At 41.7% G+C, this 18,215-nt stretch overlaps 1 protein-coding gene and 1 pseudogene across 2 annotated transcripts in view; one reads left to right on the top strand and one right to left on the bottom strand.

Annotated features, from left to right (window-relative positions):
• Positions 1-6,013: 6,013 nt before the first annotated feature.
• The window catches only part of ANKRD13A (ankyrin repeat domain 13A), a 40,458-nt gene continuing 28,256 nt past the window's right edge, over positions 6,014-18,215 (bottom strand). The window contains exons 10-16 of the mRNA XM_008053537.2: positions 17,748-17,809; positions 16,878-17,008; positions 16,199-16,356; positions 15,428-15,541; positions 11,062-11,222; positions 8,831-8,898; positions 6,014-8,084 (exon numbers count right to left, since the gene is read on the bottom strand). Of these exons, the coding sequence (XP_008051728.1) occupies positions 7,889-8,084; positions 8,831-8,898; positions 11,062-11,222; positions 15,428-15,541; positions 16,199-16,356; positions 16,878-17,008; positions 17,748-17,809 (890 nt within the window). The 3' untranslated portion in view covers positions 6,014-7,888. The remainder of the gene's footprint in view (positions 8,085-8,830; positions 8,899-11,061; positions 11,223-15,427; positions 15,542-16,198; positions 16,357-16,877; positions 17,009-17,747; positions 17,810-18,215) is intronic.
• Positions 11,512-13,427, top strand: LOC103255558 (annotated as a pseudogene). Its single transcript, XR_504022.2, has one exon. The product of XR_504022.2 is annotated as a voltage-dependent anion-selective channel protein 1 pseudogene (transcript).

The following is an 18,215-nucleotide window of genomic DNA, read 5'->3' as shown; positions in this document are numbered from 1 at the left end:
CTTCTGGAAATTAGAGTAGGTATTTAGTTAACAAGGGCTATTTTGAGATATTAAATTTACATTTAGTTCATGTAAGTCACAGATTTTGTTTAACAAAGACCTTAAGATTACGTCTGGTCTTTTGAAGTTATGACACACTGTCTTTGTCACCTTCTCCCTCCTTCCTCCCCTCACTCATTAAAACAAGATGATCTTTCTTATAGTCAATTTTTAAATAATAACTGGGTAAAGTGTGGAGGGTAGGGCAAGGAGGTCATATATACCCCAAAATTACTGATTTTGGAAAAACTATGTTTGGGAGACTGAGGTGAGAGGATTGCCTGAACCAGGAGTTCGAGACCACCCTGGGCAATATGGTGAGACCTTGTCTGTACAGTAAATAAAAAAATTAGTTGAGTGTGGTGGCACACATCTGTAGTTCAGCTACTTGGAAGGCTAAGGCAGAAGGATCACCTGAACCCAGGAGGTCAAGGCTATGGTAGCCATGATTGTGCTACTGCGCTCCAGGCTGGGTGACAGAGTGAGTTCTGACTCAAATAAATAACTAAATAGATCTGTGTTCAAATCTGTTTTCAGAGGATCAGTAATCAGATGAGAACAACTGTGGTCAGGTCCCACCTGGAACGTGGATGGGCCCATATACTTAAAAACACGTGTAGATGTTCATTTGCTTGTTAAGGGTAACATCATTTTGAATGCTTCTCAAGATCTCTTAGACTGTTACACAAATAAGATTCTTCTGTCAGGCTGCTCGTTATGTTAGTCATTTGGAGCCCAGGTCCTTTTTCTGCACCACCAGAGCTCAGCTTGGGTCATCGGTGGTAGGTCCCAGTCATTGGTTGTAGGTCCCATTTCTCACCTGAGCACCTTGGAAATTTTAGATGTGAAATTTACTCTCAAAAACATAGTAGATTTGTGAAGTTAGTTAATTGCTTCTTTGGTCAGAAGGCCCTTGTTAGGACTCATCTAGAGACTGAAATACTGTATTGAATCTCCAGTTTTCGCTCATGGCTTTAAAGAGGAAGTTGACCTCTGCCCCATTCTTGTCCCCCTATAATTGCATGGTTCTCCACATAGCAGCCAGAGGGATCTTTTTTCTCAGCTGACTCAGATCATGCCACTCCTCTGCCTTACAACTCTCAGTGACTTCTCTTTAAACTGAGAGTAAAATTCTTGTCCCTCGTGGTCTCCAAGGCCCCACATAAACTGGCTCCAGCCTTCCTCCCTGACCTCGCTTTCTGCCTGCCTTCCTTCACTGCTTTCCTCCTTTCTGTCCATTGAGTGTGTTGGACTGGTTCTGGCCTCAGGGCCCTTCCTTTGCTGATCCTTGAGGCTGCAGCTACACACACTCTGAGAGCTTCACACAACCAGCCCCTTCCTTGTGAGGTCAGCCGTGTCACCTTCTCAGATGCTTCCTGACTACCCCTACCTCCTGTTGCCCACCCCTCCTCGTCACCAGCACATTGCTGTTTTTTTCATGGTACATCAAGCTGTAAGAAAGGCTCTTATTTATCCTCTTTCTGCAAACATGGAGACAACAAGAGAGGGTCTGTTTACAGCTGTCTGTCTAGGGCCTGACAGTGCCTAGCAGCAACTGGCATTTGGCAAACCTTTGGCAATGAAGGACGAATCATCTAATGTGGAGCTGCCATTAGGAGGTAACCTGTTTTCCCTTTGCAGTGTTGATGGGAACCATTTTCAGCATCCTGCTGGTGACCATCATCCTTATGGCATTTTGTGTCTACAAGCCCATTCGGCGTCGGTAACAGCTGAACAAACAAGTTCTTCCACGAGCATTTGGGAACAGGATAAGTCGTGTTGCGCATGGGCCAGTGGAGAAGTTGGAATCAGAACTTTCCTACGTGCACATGATCTTTGGTCTGGACAGCTGGTAAATGCTAAATTATTTAGAAAAAACATCTAGCAATTATTTTTTCCTAACACAGTAATGCAAATAACTGACCACTGAGTCTGCTTCTCAGTATTTGTTTGTTTTTTTATCTGACTGTCTTGTTAAAAGTAAGGCCTGACAGCTCCAGTATTTAGAGTAAAGGTGGAGTGCTCACAAGAAAGAAAACATGGCAACCCTGTATCTATAAGAACTACACTGGAAAGAACTAATCATTAATGCTTGAAAAGATTCATAAGAGGAAGGCTTACCATGTAGGTTTCTCCTGTTTAAGAATCATTCAAGCCAGGCTCGGTGGCTCAGCCTGTAATCCTGCGCTTTGGGAGGCTGAGGTGAGTGGATTGCCTGAGCCCCCAGGTTCGAGACCCACCTGGGCAACTTGGCGAGACCTCATCTCTACAATAAATCAAAAAATTAACCGGGCGTGGTAGCGCATGCCTGTAATTCCAGCTACTTGGAAGGCCGAGGCGGAAGGATCGCCAGAGCCCAGCAGGTCGAAGCTGCAGTGGCCGGAAGCGGCCCCTGCACTCCAGTCTGGGTGACAGAGTGAGACTCCAACTCAAAAAAACAAGAAAGAATCATTCGTTCACAGTGGGTTAAGAATCACAGATTTTTTTTACTTCATCTGGGTTGGCCTAAAATGCTGTGGTTGCAGTATCAGTTATGAGGAACTTAGGCCACCACTCCTCACTTGCATTCGATTGTGCACTCAGATGTTCCCACTGAAATCAGGGTACACGAGGTACACAGGCATCCTTGGCCTGGAAGGCTCTGGGGTTGCTCAGATGCATTGAGATCTCCCTGTACTACACTTAGGTCTTTCTAGCCCACAGTCCAAGACTTGTGGTGGCTTTTCAGACTTGGAATCTGAGAGGCACAGCAGGTGCTCCTTTCAGCCCTGGGTGGCGAGGGCTCAGCCTGCAGAAGTGCGTGTTCACTGCACAGGCCAGTGTGTGTTTATACACATTTCATCTCAATGTTGAAAATGCTGCTATGAGTTTGCACTGTTGGTGAACTGGGTTTTTTTCCCCTGTTGAAATGATTCTTTCATTCTTATAATGTGGTTATCAATATTTATTTTAAGGTGCTAGACTTGATTTTGTTGTTAAATTGAAATGTTTCTCTTGTGCTCCATTCAAGCACAGCACTGATTTTTTTTTTAACAACCTGCACTTAATGTGAAATAACTGATGTAGGATACTGTAAATGTTTGACTTAAGGATTTTGTTTGTAATATAACACTGAGCCATTCAAATGTTCACTGTTATGTGGTTTTGAGCAAAACGTCGATTAAAATTAAAATCCTATATGTGGTTCTATTCCTAATTATTTCCCAAGTGTTTGAAAAGCAGGTATGTGTTTGAGTCCGATCTATTAAGGAAGCACTATGAAGGGAAATTTTAAATTCATGTGTTGCCCTCAAGACAAGGTTATTGATTGTTTCCGAAAGCTAAGCGTAATCCCACTCTCAGGCCGGGCCAGGGAGCAGAAGACCTGGATTCTCATTCCAGCTCCAATTACACAGACTTAAGTTCTCTGGAGCCTCAATTTTCTCATTTGTAACATGGTATCATACACACTCTCAATTGCAAAGATCCAATGAGGCGAAAACTAATATGAATGCAAATGAATCAGCATGGTTGGCCTATCCCATAGAAGTCTGTGGTTATTAACAGGAGGGAGGAAGAATGGGTGGCACCCTGAGACACAAGCATTGACAGAGTTCCATACCAGAAGCATACATCCCCACCTCATCTGGAACGCTGTGTTTTCATGTGATGCCTTATGTTTACTGCCATTTGTAGGACTTTAAAAGGAAACAGTAAAAACTTGCTGTTAGCTCAGTACTACCAGCCAGAGTTGGTTCGTATTCATTTTCTGAAACAGCTTTGCGATGTTGATATTCCACACACAAATCCAAAGCCCAGTGTACATCTTCATTCCAATTTTATCATCTGTACAAGATTCCAAGCTAAAATAAGACAAATAATAATCTTTATGGAAAGAGACTTATTATAGAGACGTGAAAAGATAAAACATCAATTCTGGAAGGGGATTATACAGAAAACATTTATGCACCAAAGACTGGCCAACTAGTACTTTCAAGTGGAATTATTTTCCTGGTCTTTATCTCTGGAGATGCAGAGGGAGGTAGCAGCCAAACCCTAGACTTCGTAACACAAATCTGTACTCAGAATACCATCTCTACTCAGTTGAACACATTTTATTAGTTAAAAATAGATATTAGATAAAAATGAGTTATGTCAGCAAACACTAAATTTTCTTTAAAGCTGATATTAAGAAGTCTCCTGGAGCCAGGTGCAGTGGCTCAAGTCTATAATCCCAGCACTTTGGGAGGCCAGGCTGGGAGGAGCACTTGAGGCCAGGAGTTGAGAACAGCCTGGGCAACATAGTGAGACCCTATCTGCAAAAAATTGAAAATAAAAATTAGACAGATGTGGTGGTACATGTCTGTAGTCCTAGCAACTCTGAGGTTGGTGGATTGCTTGAGCCCAGGAGTTCACTAGGCTCAAGCAGTCCCATCACTGCACTCCAACCTGCAAAAAAGTCACCTGGTACAGCTTATGATTTAGAGGCACTGGAGTCCTGGTGTGTTACTATTTTTTCTAGCTGGATCTCAGTCTTAAACCCACACATATGAGGAGGACCCCCCCAAAATAAATTATTTTTTGGAGGGCAGGCCCCTTGTAATGCAGGCTTCCTCCAGTAGTTAAGTGTTGTAGGAACCCATCAGCATCATTGTGAGGGGCTGCATTCAAGCTTCGGTGAATTTTCTTGGAGATTATTTCAACATGTTTGCCCGTTTCATGATGATTTACAAGCGCACTTGCCTTCACCACACTGAGCGTTCAGCAGTGTGGGACCAGAAGCGGTATGACCCGTGCCCCACCTTCCCTATTCACCCTATCTTGCCCCAGGCAACTTTTGTTTTCCTTGAGAAAGTCCCTTTCAAAGGGAACCATTTTGCTTATCTGGAAGAGGTAAAACAAAAAACAGAAGAACAAAAAGACATCAAAAATTGATGAATTCAGGAATTTTTGAGCAGTGGACAAAGTGTCTCAATATGCAGATTGCATCAAATGGAGAGTACTTTGAAGGTGACTGAAGTTTAAACATGTAAGAATACACAATTTTTTATAAATTCTGGGTTTTGGGGGGGCCCATCATATTTCTAGAGAGGTGTAGGTGGGACTTTGAACTCCATCACTTACTGCATAACAGAGTCACCTGAAATTCCCATAGTCCAGTTCATCTTCTTTGATCAGCAGGAGACAGACTAAGCTAGTGGTTATCGTAATTTCCCATTCCTGTCATTAGAGTAGACGTATCCATTTCAACATCTCACAATACGGACAGCATGACAAACTTGTTTACACAACAAAGTGCTTTAGGAACTTTGTTATACCTGGTTCCTAGCAGTGTCTAACATGCAAGCATTGGTCAGTTAAAGTTTCTGCTGGTACTGGGCCACTCAGCCTTAGCTATTCAGTTTTTAGTCAAATCCATGTGTTGTACCTCTCGGTCTAAGAAGAGTAATGGTTTTCATTATAGTGTTCTTGCGGCTCAAAGTTTCAGCATCTACTTTCCCCACAAATCAAAGCAGTTCCTTCACATCTTCCCAGAAATAGAGCCTCATTTCTGAAACCCAAACATTTTTATTAGCCACTGATTTCTGTTTTAGCACCAACACATTTGGGTAAGGGATGAGTTTAGAAGCCCTAACTGTCATCTTGACTTACAAGAACAGCCTCACAAAGCACTCTGGCTTCAAAGAAGAGAGGGTATTCACTAAAGGAAATCTGATGTTGGCTTGGCTTCCCTTTCAAGAGCCTGTCCACCTCAGAAGTGTCTCAAGGCAGACTTGTTTTCAGTTTCCATTTGAAACAAGCAGTATGGGGCTTATGGACTGTATAACTTGTGCAGGAAGGCTGAGAAGGGCATGTCACCTTTGTAAATTAGGTACAGCTGGCCAGTGTGAGGCAATCCAATATTCTGTTGATATACAAAACAGGAAGTGTGGGTCCATCCAGTGACTAGAAAAAATGTGAAGAGAAAAAAAAGACTCAAAGATTTTCTGGAATATTGTATGAGCACCCTCTAAGGAAGCAGTCTTTATTTGCATTTTAAGAGTGAACACATTTTAAGAATGAAAAATGCTGTGACAGGTTGACAGATGCTCAGTCCCTTTTTAAGTGACTTCCTGGGGAGAAAGTCAAAGACTTCAAGAAGCAGAGCAATGGAATGCAAATATAGAAATTACCTATGAAATAAAAAAAAAGTTTCCTATGATTCACCTTAGGTAAAGACATGGCCTAACTGCAGCCATTCCCAAGAAGTGTCTTCGCTCACATTAAACACAAGTAAACAATATGCCAAGCTACATATCTGAAACAAGTGTGACATTACCAATATTGGCCTTGTGTGCAGAGAAGGAATTTTCATCAGACCATGACAAAAAATGCAGATGGTTATATGGATTAAAAGCACAATTATTTGTGACTAGGAACGTTTTACTGGCAATACTAACTGTTTGATACAGATGCTAATTGGAACAATAGTTTATTTCTCTTCCTATTCTGAAAGAAGCATAACAGAGGAAACAGACGCAAAACAGGATATTGTTTACCGGGTTATTTCAGTGCAGCCTGTGGGAATGAATACATGGGCCAGGGTGGGTGCCCTCAGCTGTATTCCCCAGGGTTCTGTATGTTGTGTAATGGTTATTTACAGGAGGGTTTGACAAAATAGTTAACTACTAAAGGTATTCAAAAAAGGCCTGAGAAAATCTGGTTAAAATGTATAACCTTGTATTGCTACTGATGGGAGTAGTCGTTTGTATATCTCTTAAAAATAATAAAAAGATTCTGTTAAAAAAATATTTATCCAGAAAGATGTTGATTTAAATTCTAAAAAGCAACATGGAATCACCATTTTACCTTTAAAATGAAGAGCAGAGCCACTGAGCTCTGTTAAGCTCCCTTTCTAGTTGCAAGTTCATCCTTCCTTTCAAGTGAGACTAGGGCATGCAGTGGTTTCTTCTAGGCATCTCCAAGGAAATCCTTCACTAAAGCAGGTATAGAACACACACCTGGTTTGAGTCTGTGCTGTGCCAGTATTTTGGCCAGCTTTTAAGAACAAGCCTCAGAGTCCCCCTAGCTGCTCCTTCAGGGACAGGATTAGCTAGCTGCCTTTGATTTAGCCTGGAGGAGCCTGCTGTCAAAGGAATTGCCTTTACAAATTCAAATCAGATCCTTCAGTAAGTGGAGCGAGGTGGTTTAAAACTATTAGTAATTTTTAAGGCTAAGGCAACATCCATGGTCATTTGATGCAAATAGTTAACTATAATCTAAAATAAGATCCTATACATATCTCCTATAACTTTAGTTTGGAGGGAGGAACGGAAGGAATGGAAAAAGATGGAGATGGAGGAGGAATGATGACAATGTCCTAGAAACCCTGTATAAAGGTAAAAACAAAGAGTAGATCGGCACAGATGACCCATTTCTTTGGTGAACAGTATAGAAGTGTCTCAAATTTCATAAACCACACTCTACAAAGGCTGCTGTTGCTCTCATATATAAAAGCACCCTGACTCTGCAATAACTTGTTTTGTTATCACTTCTTGATAAAAATGTATCTACAAACCTGTGGGGATTGGGATTTTGTCTAAAGCTGGTAGTAAAAAGGTGACCTGCAAGCCAGTACAGCTAATGGAAAGTGACGATGCTTTCCTCCCCTTGGCCTGAAGATGGGGCCTGCCAATTGCTGGCCCCTTCTCCTCCCCAGGGAGCATCTGGATGGGCCTGGGAGTCCCTGGTTCTGCACCTCTGCATAAAGAAGGGGCAGCTGCCATCCACTGCATACATGCAAGGTGCAGACCCTCAGTCTGGGGCCCTGGTTGACAGTGTCCACAGCAGCCCAGAGCCTCTGCTTTGTGCAGCCTGTGGGCAGAGAGGTCTATTTCTCAGTGAGCGATAGCTGTAAGACTTGCTGGAGCTCAGCCTCCTCCTCCTGGAGCCGGAGCTCCCGTTCCTCCAGCTCTTTGGCAGAGAGCTCCATGGCCAGCTGCAAGTCACTGTCAAAACGGCTTATCTCGCTTGGGACACTGGGGCACAGGCCTTCCGTATTGGGGAGGAGGCTCTCCTGGATGGCCCTGGGTTGGAAAAAGGAAAAAGAGACAGGGTCATTACTGTCTTCATAATGGCAGAGCAGCAACTGCATTTCTTCACTGCTTATCAAGCTCAGGCTGTGTCAGGCCTTCTATGTGCAAGACACCATTTGATCCCACGTAACTCTGGGAGTGCAGGTGCTGCCTACAAGTAGGAAACCCAACGCTCCTGCCAAAGCCCACCCAGCTACTAAGTGATGGGGTTGGGAACTGAACTTGGATCTATTTTAAAAGCAAAACCCAAGTTCCTCATCTACCGGCTCTCACAGATGCCTATAAAGTATGAGAGAATGCTTTGTAAAAATAAATCTTTCCAGTTTGTCCCTTAAAAGATATTCTAACCATCTCTGGAGCTCTCCCCCAAACTCCCCCACCTTTATAACAGTAAAAACTTCTGACTGAGGGCATCTAGACCCAGTGATCATACATTCTTCATAGAAGATGAAACCAACCAGAAAACAATTACTTGGTGCTCTTCTGCCAGTGGCACTGACCTGTGAACTAGTAAGCAATTCTATCACCCATTTCTGGAAACTTGCTACCAAAACTTTAAAGCTATTTTGGCGAGTAACTGCCACAAGAGGAGGCAGGAAGAAGTCAACACTTTATAGTCTCTTGCCAGTATGAGGTGCCACACATCTGTCCAGGGACCAAATGCATGGTGCCACGTGTCTGCCTGTGTATTGAGCACCTGTGGCAACCTAGGTTTAATCAGGAGTCACAGCAATCACCTTTCATACTGGGCATCATAGGCGTGTGTCTGGCTGATCCCACCATTTGAATCTGGTCCTGAAAGTTCCTATCAAAAAGAAACATGACAGACATGAATATCCTGCAGAAGTGATAAGTGCCATACTGATAAGGAAATGAAAGCAGCAAGAACAAAATGAAAATATTTACATACCCATTATTGATAGTGCTGTGTGAAAAACTCATAGGGACTTGGGTTACCTCAAAAACAACACCTAATGTCAGTACATGCCATCCCCTGGCTCAGCCACACCTTCTCATAGTTTCCATAAGCTAAATCTGTTTTTCTTAAATATTAGAAATGGTAGTCTTGCTATATTGCCCAGGCTAGTGTCAAATTCCTGGGCTCAAGTGATCCTCCTGCCTCAGCCTCCTGAGTAGCTGGGACCACAGGTACACCAATGCCCAGCCAAAAACAATCTATTAAAAATGGCTAAGCTTGGGCAAAGTTTAAATGACCAAAGCAGGTCATTCTTTTATGGCAAGATTAAAAGACAAAACTCAGTATTTGTAGCCTTTGACTTTGGCTACTCCTCTCGTCAAAACTTACAATCAACAAGTTTTATGTAGATATTTGGGGGTGGGGGCTAAAATCACTTATGTAGAGAAAAGAGAAGCACACAGGGCTGACAGGGCCATCTGGGGGTTGGGCCTTCTCCAAGAGGCCTTCCAAAGGGAACATGCCTGCTCTGGTGTCTGGCCCTTGGTCCAGCTGCCTCAGAAAATGGAATGGGTCCATGGTGGTGGCAGGGGCAAGTGGAGGAGGGGGAGGGGTGTCACATGATGTAAGCTCTGGACTCAAAAATAAAGCCAGAAAGCCAAAAGCCTGAGCCAGTGTGGATGCTGGAGCATGGATAACTGTGCTCCATGAGGGCAGGGCAGGGACTGTTCACCAAAGAACTGCCAGCATCTAGCACAAAGCAGTCACTCTGGAAATATCTGCTGAATGAACTATGGAAGGAAAGCAGAAACCAGTGAGCAAATAAATGGATGCTAGGAGCCCAGGACACACTAGAGGGTGGTGGAGGCAGACCAGATCCCACCCTAGTAGTGCCAGGAGCCAAAGAAGGAAGGAGACTTCAAGTCTCAGGCTACCCCAGGCAGGTAAGGCCAGGAGGGAGAACCACATACGATGACAAAAGGCAACTGTTCTTCTGGGCGTGGTGGCACACAACTATAGTCCCAGCTACTCAGAAGGCTGAGGCAGGAAGATTGTTTAAGCCCAGGATTTCAAGGCTGTAGTGCATGATGATCACACCTGTGAATAGTCACTGCACCCCTGCCTAGATGACACAACAAAACCCCACCTTTAAAAAAAGGGCAACTGTTCTTCTTTTTGGGGGGGGGGGGTTGAGTTGGAGTCTCACTCTGTCACCCAGACTGGAGTGCAGTGGCCACTCCTGGCCATCGCAGCCACGACCTGTCGGGCTCCGGGAATCCTTCCGCTTCAGCCTTCCAAGTAGCTGGAACTACAGGCGCGCGCTACCACACCCGGCTAATTTTTTTGATTTACTGTAGAGATGAGGTCTCGCCAAGTTGCCCAGGCAGGTCTCGAACCCGCAAGCTCAGGCAATCCACTCACTTCAGCCTCCCAAAGTGCAGGATTACAAACTGAGCCACCGAGCCCAGCAGGGCAACTGTTCTTACACAAGTCCTGGCCTTAGTTCTACATTTCACTAGAGATCCAGAGAGAGTTTAATGAGAAAATACCCCTGGGGAGGGAGCTGGGATTCAGATCTACATTACTGCCTTTATCTGAGACTACTGACACAGATAAGCTTTCAGGAAATATATGATGGTGTGAGTTACCATGAATTTGCTGCTTCAGTACCAGAAAATTATGAAGCATATCTCAAAAGATACACAACTGTGAATTACATGGGTGAATATGAGGAAAAGGAATGTCTGTCTAAAGACATCTTGAGAATGGTGCTGACTGGGATCATGCACATGGTCTCCTACACAATAAGCTTTTGTAAAAAGACCAGGTACACCCCACAAAACTATAATAAAAATACTGATTAATTATTAAAAAAAAAAAAAAAAAAAAAAAAAGACCAGGTACAAAAAATATAAAATAATCTATATAGATACCATGAATGTACCAAACTTGTTATGCAGAGTAATTCTTTCAGGCTAACCAAATGCTGAGGCTAAGCCAGAGGGTGAGGCCAGACCTCCCAGGCCCTGAACTTTATGCTGATAAATGCACCTGGCTCCTGCTGGACTCCAGCAGGCTCTGCTGGATGGCAAACTGCATTATTTCATAATCTTCATCTTGCAAATGTACGTTTCTGCCATTGTCTTGAATGTGGTAAGATTCAGGAATTTCAAACACAGATTGATCAACTTCAAAATTTGTGACGTGAGAAGCTGAAATATAAAAGGCAATTGTCCAGTGTCTGAGTTAATTACAATAAATTCCCACTTCAACATTTTGCAAAATTGTTTTAAGGTAAAAAAAAAAAATGAAAGGATCAAAATAATAATAATAATCAAGCCTTGCTATTATGTGGGAGATTTTGAAGAAAAAGCGTGACAGAAAAAAGTACCAGAATATAGCTTTTTTCTTTTTGTCTTATTTTTTTTTTTACTCCTGCCCCCCTGCCTTATTTTTCAAGAAAAAAAAAAAAAAAATGAATTCAGAGTTATGAAAAATATACCTAAGACTGTAAAATGAAAAGTGAAGATCTCTCTCCCTACAAACATACACACAATCACACCAATGTGGTTTTTTCCTTCTGCATCAAGAAAAATGGTAAACATATAAAAGAATGTACATAGGCCGCTCGCTCCCTCGGTTCCTCCGCGCCGCAGCCGCCGCCGAGCCCTCCGCCACCGCCTCCGAGCAGAAGATGGCTGTGCCTCCCACGTACATTGATCTTGGCAAATCTGCCCGGGATGTCTTCACCAAGAGCTACGGATTTGGCTTAATAAAACTTGGTTTGAAAACAAAATCTGAGAATGGATTGGAATTCACAAGCTCAGGCTCAGCCAACACTGAGACCACCAAAGTGACAGGCAGTCTGGAGACCAAGTACAGGTGGACTGAGTATGGCCTGACGTTTACGGAGAAATGGAATACTGACAACACACTAGGCACCGAGATTACTGTGGAAGATCAGCTTGCACGTGGACTGAAGCTGACCTTCGATTCATCCTTCTCACCAACACTGGGAAAAAGAATGCTAAAATCAAGACAGGGTACAAGCGAGAGCACATCAACCTGGGCTGCGACGTGGATTTCGACATTGCCGGGCCTTCCATCCGGGGCGCTGTGGTGCTGGGTTACGAGGGCTGGCTGGCTGGCTACCAGATGAATTTTGAGACTGCAAAGTCCGGAGTGACCCAGAGCAACTTTGCGGTTGGCTACAAGACTGATGAATTACAGCTTCACAGTAATGTAAATGACGGGACAGAGTTTGGTGGCTCCATTTACCAGAAGGTTAACAAGAAGCTGGAGACTGCTGTCAATCTCGCTTGGACAGCAGGAAACAGCAACACTCGCTTTGGAATAGCGGCCAAGTATCAGATGGACCCTGATGCCTGCTTCTTGGCTAAAGTGAACAACTCCAGCCTGATAGGTTTAGGATACACTCAGACCCTAAAGCCAGGTATCAAACTGACGCTGTCAGCTCTCCTGGATGGCAAGAACGTCAATGCCGGTGGCCACAAGCTTGGTCTAGGACTGGAATTTCAAGCAAAAATGAATACTGTACAATTGTTTAATTTTAAACTATTTTGCAGCATAGCTACTACCTTCAGAATTTAGTGTATCTTTTAATGTTGTATGTCTGGGATGCAAGTATTGCTAAATATCATGTTAGACCTCCAGGTTAAAGATGATTCAGCTTTAAGGTGTTACCCTTTCAGAGGTACAGAAGAAACCTGATTCCAAAAAAGGTCCTTTCATCTGAATACTTGGGGGGAACTTGGTGGTTCCTCTAGAGATGTCAGATTTTTTTTTAATCTAGAAATGGCTGCAGATGGAAGCTGATGATGTGTAGGCACTTTGTAAATTCATACTGAGTACATGAATGAAATTGTGACTTCCTGAGAATTGAAGCTTGGTTTCCTAACCGTAATCAATGAGAGGGTCATTGCTTGATAGTGTGTACAACCTCACCTGAAAGGAACTTTTTTCGACAGATCGTCACGACCTGTTCCCACCCCAGTCCATCGTCACTTTTACACTAAAAGGTCTGCAGGATGTGGTAACAGTTTCTTTTGTGCCATTTTGGGGTGGAGAGGATGGATGTGATGAAGCCAATAATTCAGGACTTAATTCCTTCTAGTGTTGTGTTTTTTTGCCCTTGCACCAGAGTATGAAATAGCTTCCAGGAACTCCAGCTATAAGTTTAGAAGAGTCTCTGTGATTGTTAATCACATGGTGACAACACTCAGAATCTCAATTGGACTTCTGTTGTATTGTCACCACTTAATTTATTTTTTAGCAGTTTAATGGGTACATTTTAGAGTCTTCCAATTTGTGTGGAATTAGATACTCCCCTTCAAATGCTGTAATTAACATCACTTAAAAATAAAACTTGAATAAAATATTGAAACCTCAAAAAAAAATGTACATAAAATACTGAACATTTAAAAGAAAAAAAAAATGATGGCCGGGCTCGGTGGCTCAGCCTGTAATCCCACACTTTGGGAGGCCAAGGTGAGTGAATTGCCTGAGCCCGCGGGTTCGAGACCTACCTGAGCAACTTGGCGAGAACTCATCTCTACAATAAATCAAAAAAATTAGCTGGGCGTGGTAGCGCGCGCCTGTAGTTCCAGCTACTTGGAAGGCTGAGGCGGAAGGATTGCCGGAGCCCAGCAGGTTGAGGCTGCGGTGACGGGGAGCAGCCACTGCACTCCAGTCTGGGCAACTGAGTGAGACTCCAACTCAAAAAATAAATAAATAAATAAAAAAGAAAAGAAAAATGATAACAAAACAAATGCCTATGTATCCTTCACCCAGCCCAAGACACAGAACAATACCAATACCACCCTCCAGGCACTCCCCTGCTAAATAGTATCCCTTTCTCCTCTGCAGTGGTAAACACATAATTCAGAATGGGAATTTGCACTGCCTAGCTCTTCTCTAGATTTGTCACATGTGTATACTCTTAATAGTTATTTTAGCCTGTTTTTTTGAATCTCATGGAATTCATGCTTCAAAATGTACTTTTTTCATTCAACATGTTTTTGAGATTCACCAGTTTTGATGCACATGGCTGTAAATTTTTATTTTCACTACTGAATGTTATTCCATTGTGCTAATTTAGCACAATTAGCACATTCTACAATCTCAGCACATTTTAGGTAGTTTCCAGATTTTTGCTATCATGAACAATGCTGCTGTCCATTATTGGAGTCTCCAGATGCCCATGTGCGTAAGTTTCTCTAGGGCACACATTACCTAAGAACTGCTAGGTTATAGGGCATATACATCTTCAACTTACTAATGCCAAGTTGTTTTTTTAGAAATTATACCAATTTAATTACTCTTTGTGTCAAGAGTGGATGAATGTTCCTCAGCTGAACAACCTCATGAGCACATAAGATTACCAACTTTATTGCCCCAAGGGAATGTAAAATTGAATATCATGAGTTCAATTGTTTTTATCTGAAACTTTAATTTATATACATTAAAATGTTATAACTCCTCATACCAGTAAAGTAAAGGAGAAAACCATAGGACCATATCAATATTTGCAGGAAAAGCATTTGACAAAAATCAATACCTAGTAGTGGTAAAAACACTCAGCAAACTAGGGATAAAGGGAAGAATTTCCTCAACCTAATAATGAACACCTACAAGAACACAGCTAGCATCATACCTACTGCTGAAACAATGCTTCCTCCTCTAAAATCAGAACCAAGGCAAGGACTTTGTCCCTTACCACTTTTATTCTACATTTTACTCTATGTCCTAGCCAGTGTAAAAAAAAAAAAAAGCAAGAAAAAAAGAGTTAAAGATTGGAAAGGAAAAAGTAAAATTATCTTTATTCACAGAAAACATGATAATCCATGTATCAAATTCTAAGGCATCTACTATATAAAAGCTACCAGAAGTCAAGTGAATTCAGTAATGTTACAAGATACAAGGTCAAAATATAAAAATCAATATATTCCCATATTTTAGAAACTAGTAAATAAAATTTAGAACTTGAATCTATAACAACATCTAAAAATATGAACTGAATCAGTGGTAAAGGAGTATGAGGAAATCTGAGAGCAGATAGAAACGCTCTCTATCTTGATTGTGGTGGTGGGTACACAGATATATACCAATTGTCAAAATGTATTGAACTGTCACACCTAAATGGAAGCATTTTATTGTATGTACATTACACCCCAATAAAGTTTTTAAGAACATGCAGTCCTTTTACTACAAGTGGGATCATACATAGTCTACAAGTTGGTTTTTTTTGCTTAATAGACCCCAAATTTTCTTTCATCCAACAGAGAGATCTGCTTCATAAGATATTCCAATTTCAAACTGAATAATTAATTTAATGACAGAATGTATGAATTTTTGTTAAAAGTCATAGAACTCAACTTTTTTTTTTTTTTTTTTTTACCTGAATCAGCCTGGGTCCCTTCCACATTTTGAGACATGGTTTCTTTAGCAGTGCTACAGCCATTAACATTTCCAAATGTAATCCGTGCATTTAAGACATGAAACAAGGGAATTTCTAAGAAATAAAAGATTTTAAAAATAAACTCTACCAAGAATAATAATAATACTTATCATTTACTGAGTGTTTACTATGCTAGTACTGTGCCAAGCACCTTTTATAAGTATGATTTCATTTAAGCCTCATAACAACCCTCCTGCAAATACAGCTGGGAAAACTTAGATTCAGACCACAGTAAGTGATTGAGCCAGGATTCAAGTGTCATAAATATGCAACTATTCAAAATTAAAATTCCACATGAGTAACATGTGTTACATATAGCATTATGCATAATAGTTTGGCCCTAAAGCATAGGTGTATCAAAGGATCCTGGTGTCAACTGTCTTCCTCAAAAAATTACCTAATTTGAAGTTTCACTTAAGGTTTGGTATTAAAACAATGACTAGGCCATATTGTTAAGCTTTTTTACATTTGTCAGCACCGTCTGCAAATAGAATTGATGGTTGGAGATCGCCTAATTTTGATATGCAAAGTGAACCAAGAATCATAATACTTTTTAAATCACATTAAACTAGAGGAGAATTCTGACCTCCTCTATTATGTCTATCCTATGCTCCTTTGTACCCAAAGTGCTCCAATTCCCTGAAGCACATCTTGCCACCCACCAAAAACAAGCAAAACCTACAAGCGTTCCTGGGGTTTATTTAATGGTACCTATTTTGACAGGAAATCCAGGTGGGAATTCCAGTTTGATGAAATCTCTCAATCTTGCAAAATGAGCACTAGTTCGAGCCATTAGGTCAATAATGGGAATGACCTGTTCCACAAGAGAGAGGGGAAACTCTTCACACATCCACAGAGTTGCTTTAAACCTGCAGGATTCAACCAAGAAAAGACAGGGGCCATCACCACCAGATGGGCAAAGCGGACTACTGCTCTGCAGTAGGCTAGACAACAGCAGCCTCTTTACCCCACACTCTTCCCAGTGATCTCTCAGTCCACAGCTGCTAAAGGGCTAGAACCACAGGGAATTCAGATCACCCTGAAATCTGGCAGTCAGGGGAGATGACCTGCACGACCACCTCCCACCAGACAGCCTAAATTGACAGCAAGCACGAAGAAATCGACAGCTGGTGGAAACCATTTCATTTGATCAGCTGAAGCTTGTTAGCAATAAAAACAATACTAATCAGGAATTCTTTAACATCTATCTATATTCTGTTTGGAAAGGGGCTAATAAGATGGGCAATCTACTATTAGTTTTCATCGCATAAAGTAATTAAAAAATTGTTTTTGTTAAAAAGGTACAGAGGAGGGACTGAACATAACACTGTAAGACAGCACAACTTCTGAAACAATCCACAGGTTGAAATGGCAGCTGAATTTCTCTTACTTCTGTGTTCTGATGGTCAGCTCTTTTGGCCTTCCAATGTCCCTGTCCTTCAGATCAAACTCTTCGTTAAAGTACTCTTCAGGTGTGATGGCTGTGGGATTGTTGGTGGTGGCACATTCTGTGGTGAGATCCTGTGGAGTCAGAACTCAGGAGAGTTAGAAATGCCAAGTGATGGTCACAAGTGGAGGCCTACGGTACTGTCTCTGAGGTGGACAAGTGAACCAGCTATGGATCAGGAAGTTTTAGTCACTGGCTTTTTAAAATTAAATTATTGCACAGAACCAGAAAATCTACAAAGATGTTACCAAGCTACATGGCAAGTCTAATTAATGTCTTCATTTTAAAATGTTTCTCAAATCTCCTTGGTGTTTTTTCTCCTGGTTGTAGAAAAGAAAAAGGAGAGACAGAAATATCTGAAAGTACATGAGATTTGAAAGACTTGGAGTTTAAGTCACTGTCTAGCTTTGATAATGGAAAGGTAATTTCATTTTCCTGACCCTCAGGGACATCCACTGTACCAATTGCATATTGTTACTGTAAGGATCAAGTAAGAAAGTGTTTGTTAAGGTGCTCTGTTACAGTATAAAGTCCTGAATCATTTTAAGTTCCATTTTTAGAAAGGCCCCTCATTTATAAAATATTAGAAAAAAAGCATCTAATTTCTATAATCACTACCCCATCTCCAAAATCTTTATTTCCAAAGACCCGCTCATCTAATTATCTTCCAAAAGAATATCTCAGATAACAGCTTGGGAATATTCTTTAACCTTTTCCAATAGCCTGTTCAGGATCCAGTAAAAGCCATCACAAGCACAGATAAGTCTTTTTCTTCATTAAACTGGATTTAAAAAGCGAGTTGCTTCAACTTACCCCTTGAGCACCAAACTGGTGTTCCACAGTTCCCAGCAAAGATTCCAGTGGGTTCCTGTCAGCTACAGAAGGGTGAAAGTTTAATGTCCAATATTATATCTTACTGTGGCTATAAAAGTCTTCATTGTCTTCCAATGACAATGGAGGCTACCTGTAATAGGAAATCTATTCAGACTGGTCAATAAAATCATCTGCAATAACCATAAGCTAGTTTGTCCTTTATAAGTATATTTTGTATGAGGATCTCTAAAGTAGATGAATGGTTATAAGAATTAAAGCAGAACCATGGGAAGAGTGTGGATTTAGGAGTGAGCCAGATCTGCAACTTAGTCCCACCACGGCCACTCACTACTCGTGTTCTGGGCCACAGTTCCCTCATGTGTACAACTGGAGTAACGACAATAATGGTGGTAGTTAACAATTAGTGCACATCTACCACACATGGCAGGCACCGTTCTAAAGCCTTAC

Source organism: Carlito syrichta, unplaced genomic scaffold (assembly GCF_000164805.1).
Source record: "Carlito syrichta isolate Samal-C Ts95f unplaced genomic scaffold, Tarsius_syrichta-2.0.1 Scaffold288251, whole genome shotgun sequence".
NCBI classification, from domain to species: Eukaryota; Metazoa; Chordata; class Mammalia; order Primates; family Tarsiidae; genus Carlito; species Carlito syrichta.
The sequence above is the reverse complement of the archived record's forward strand: the minus strand, read 5'-3'. Positions and strand labels throughout refer to the sequence as shown.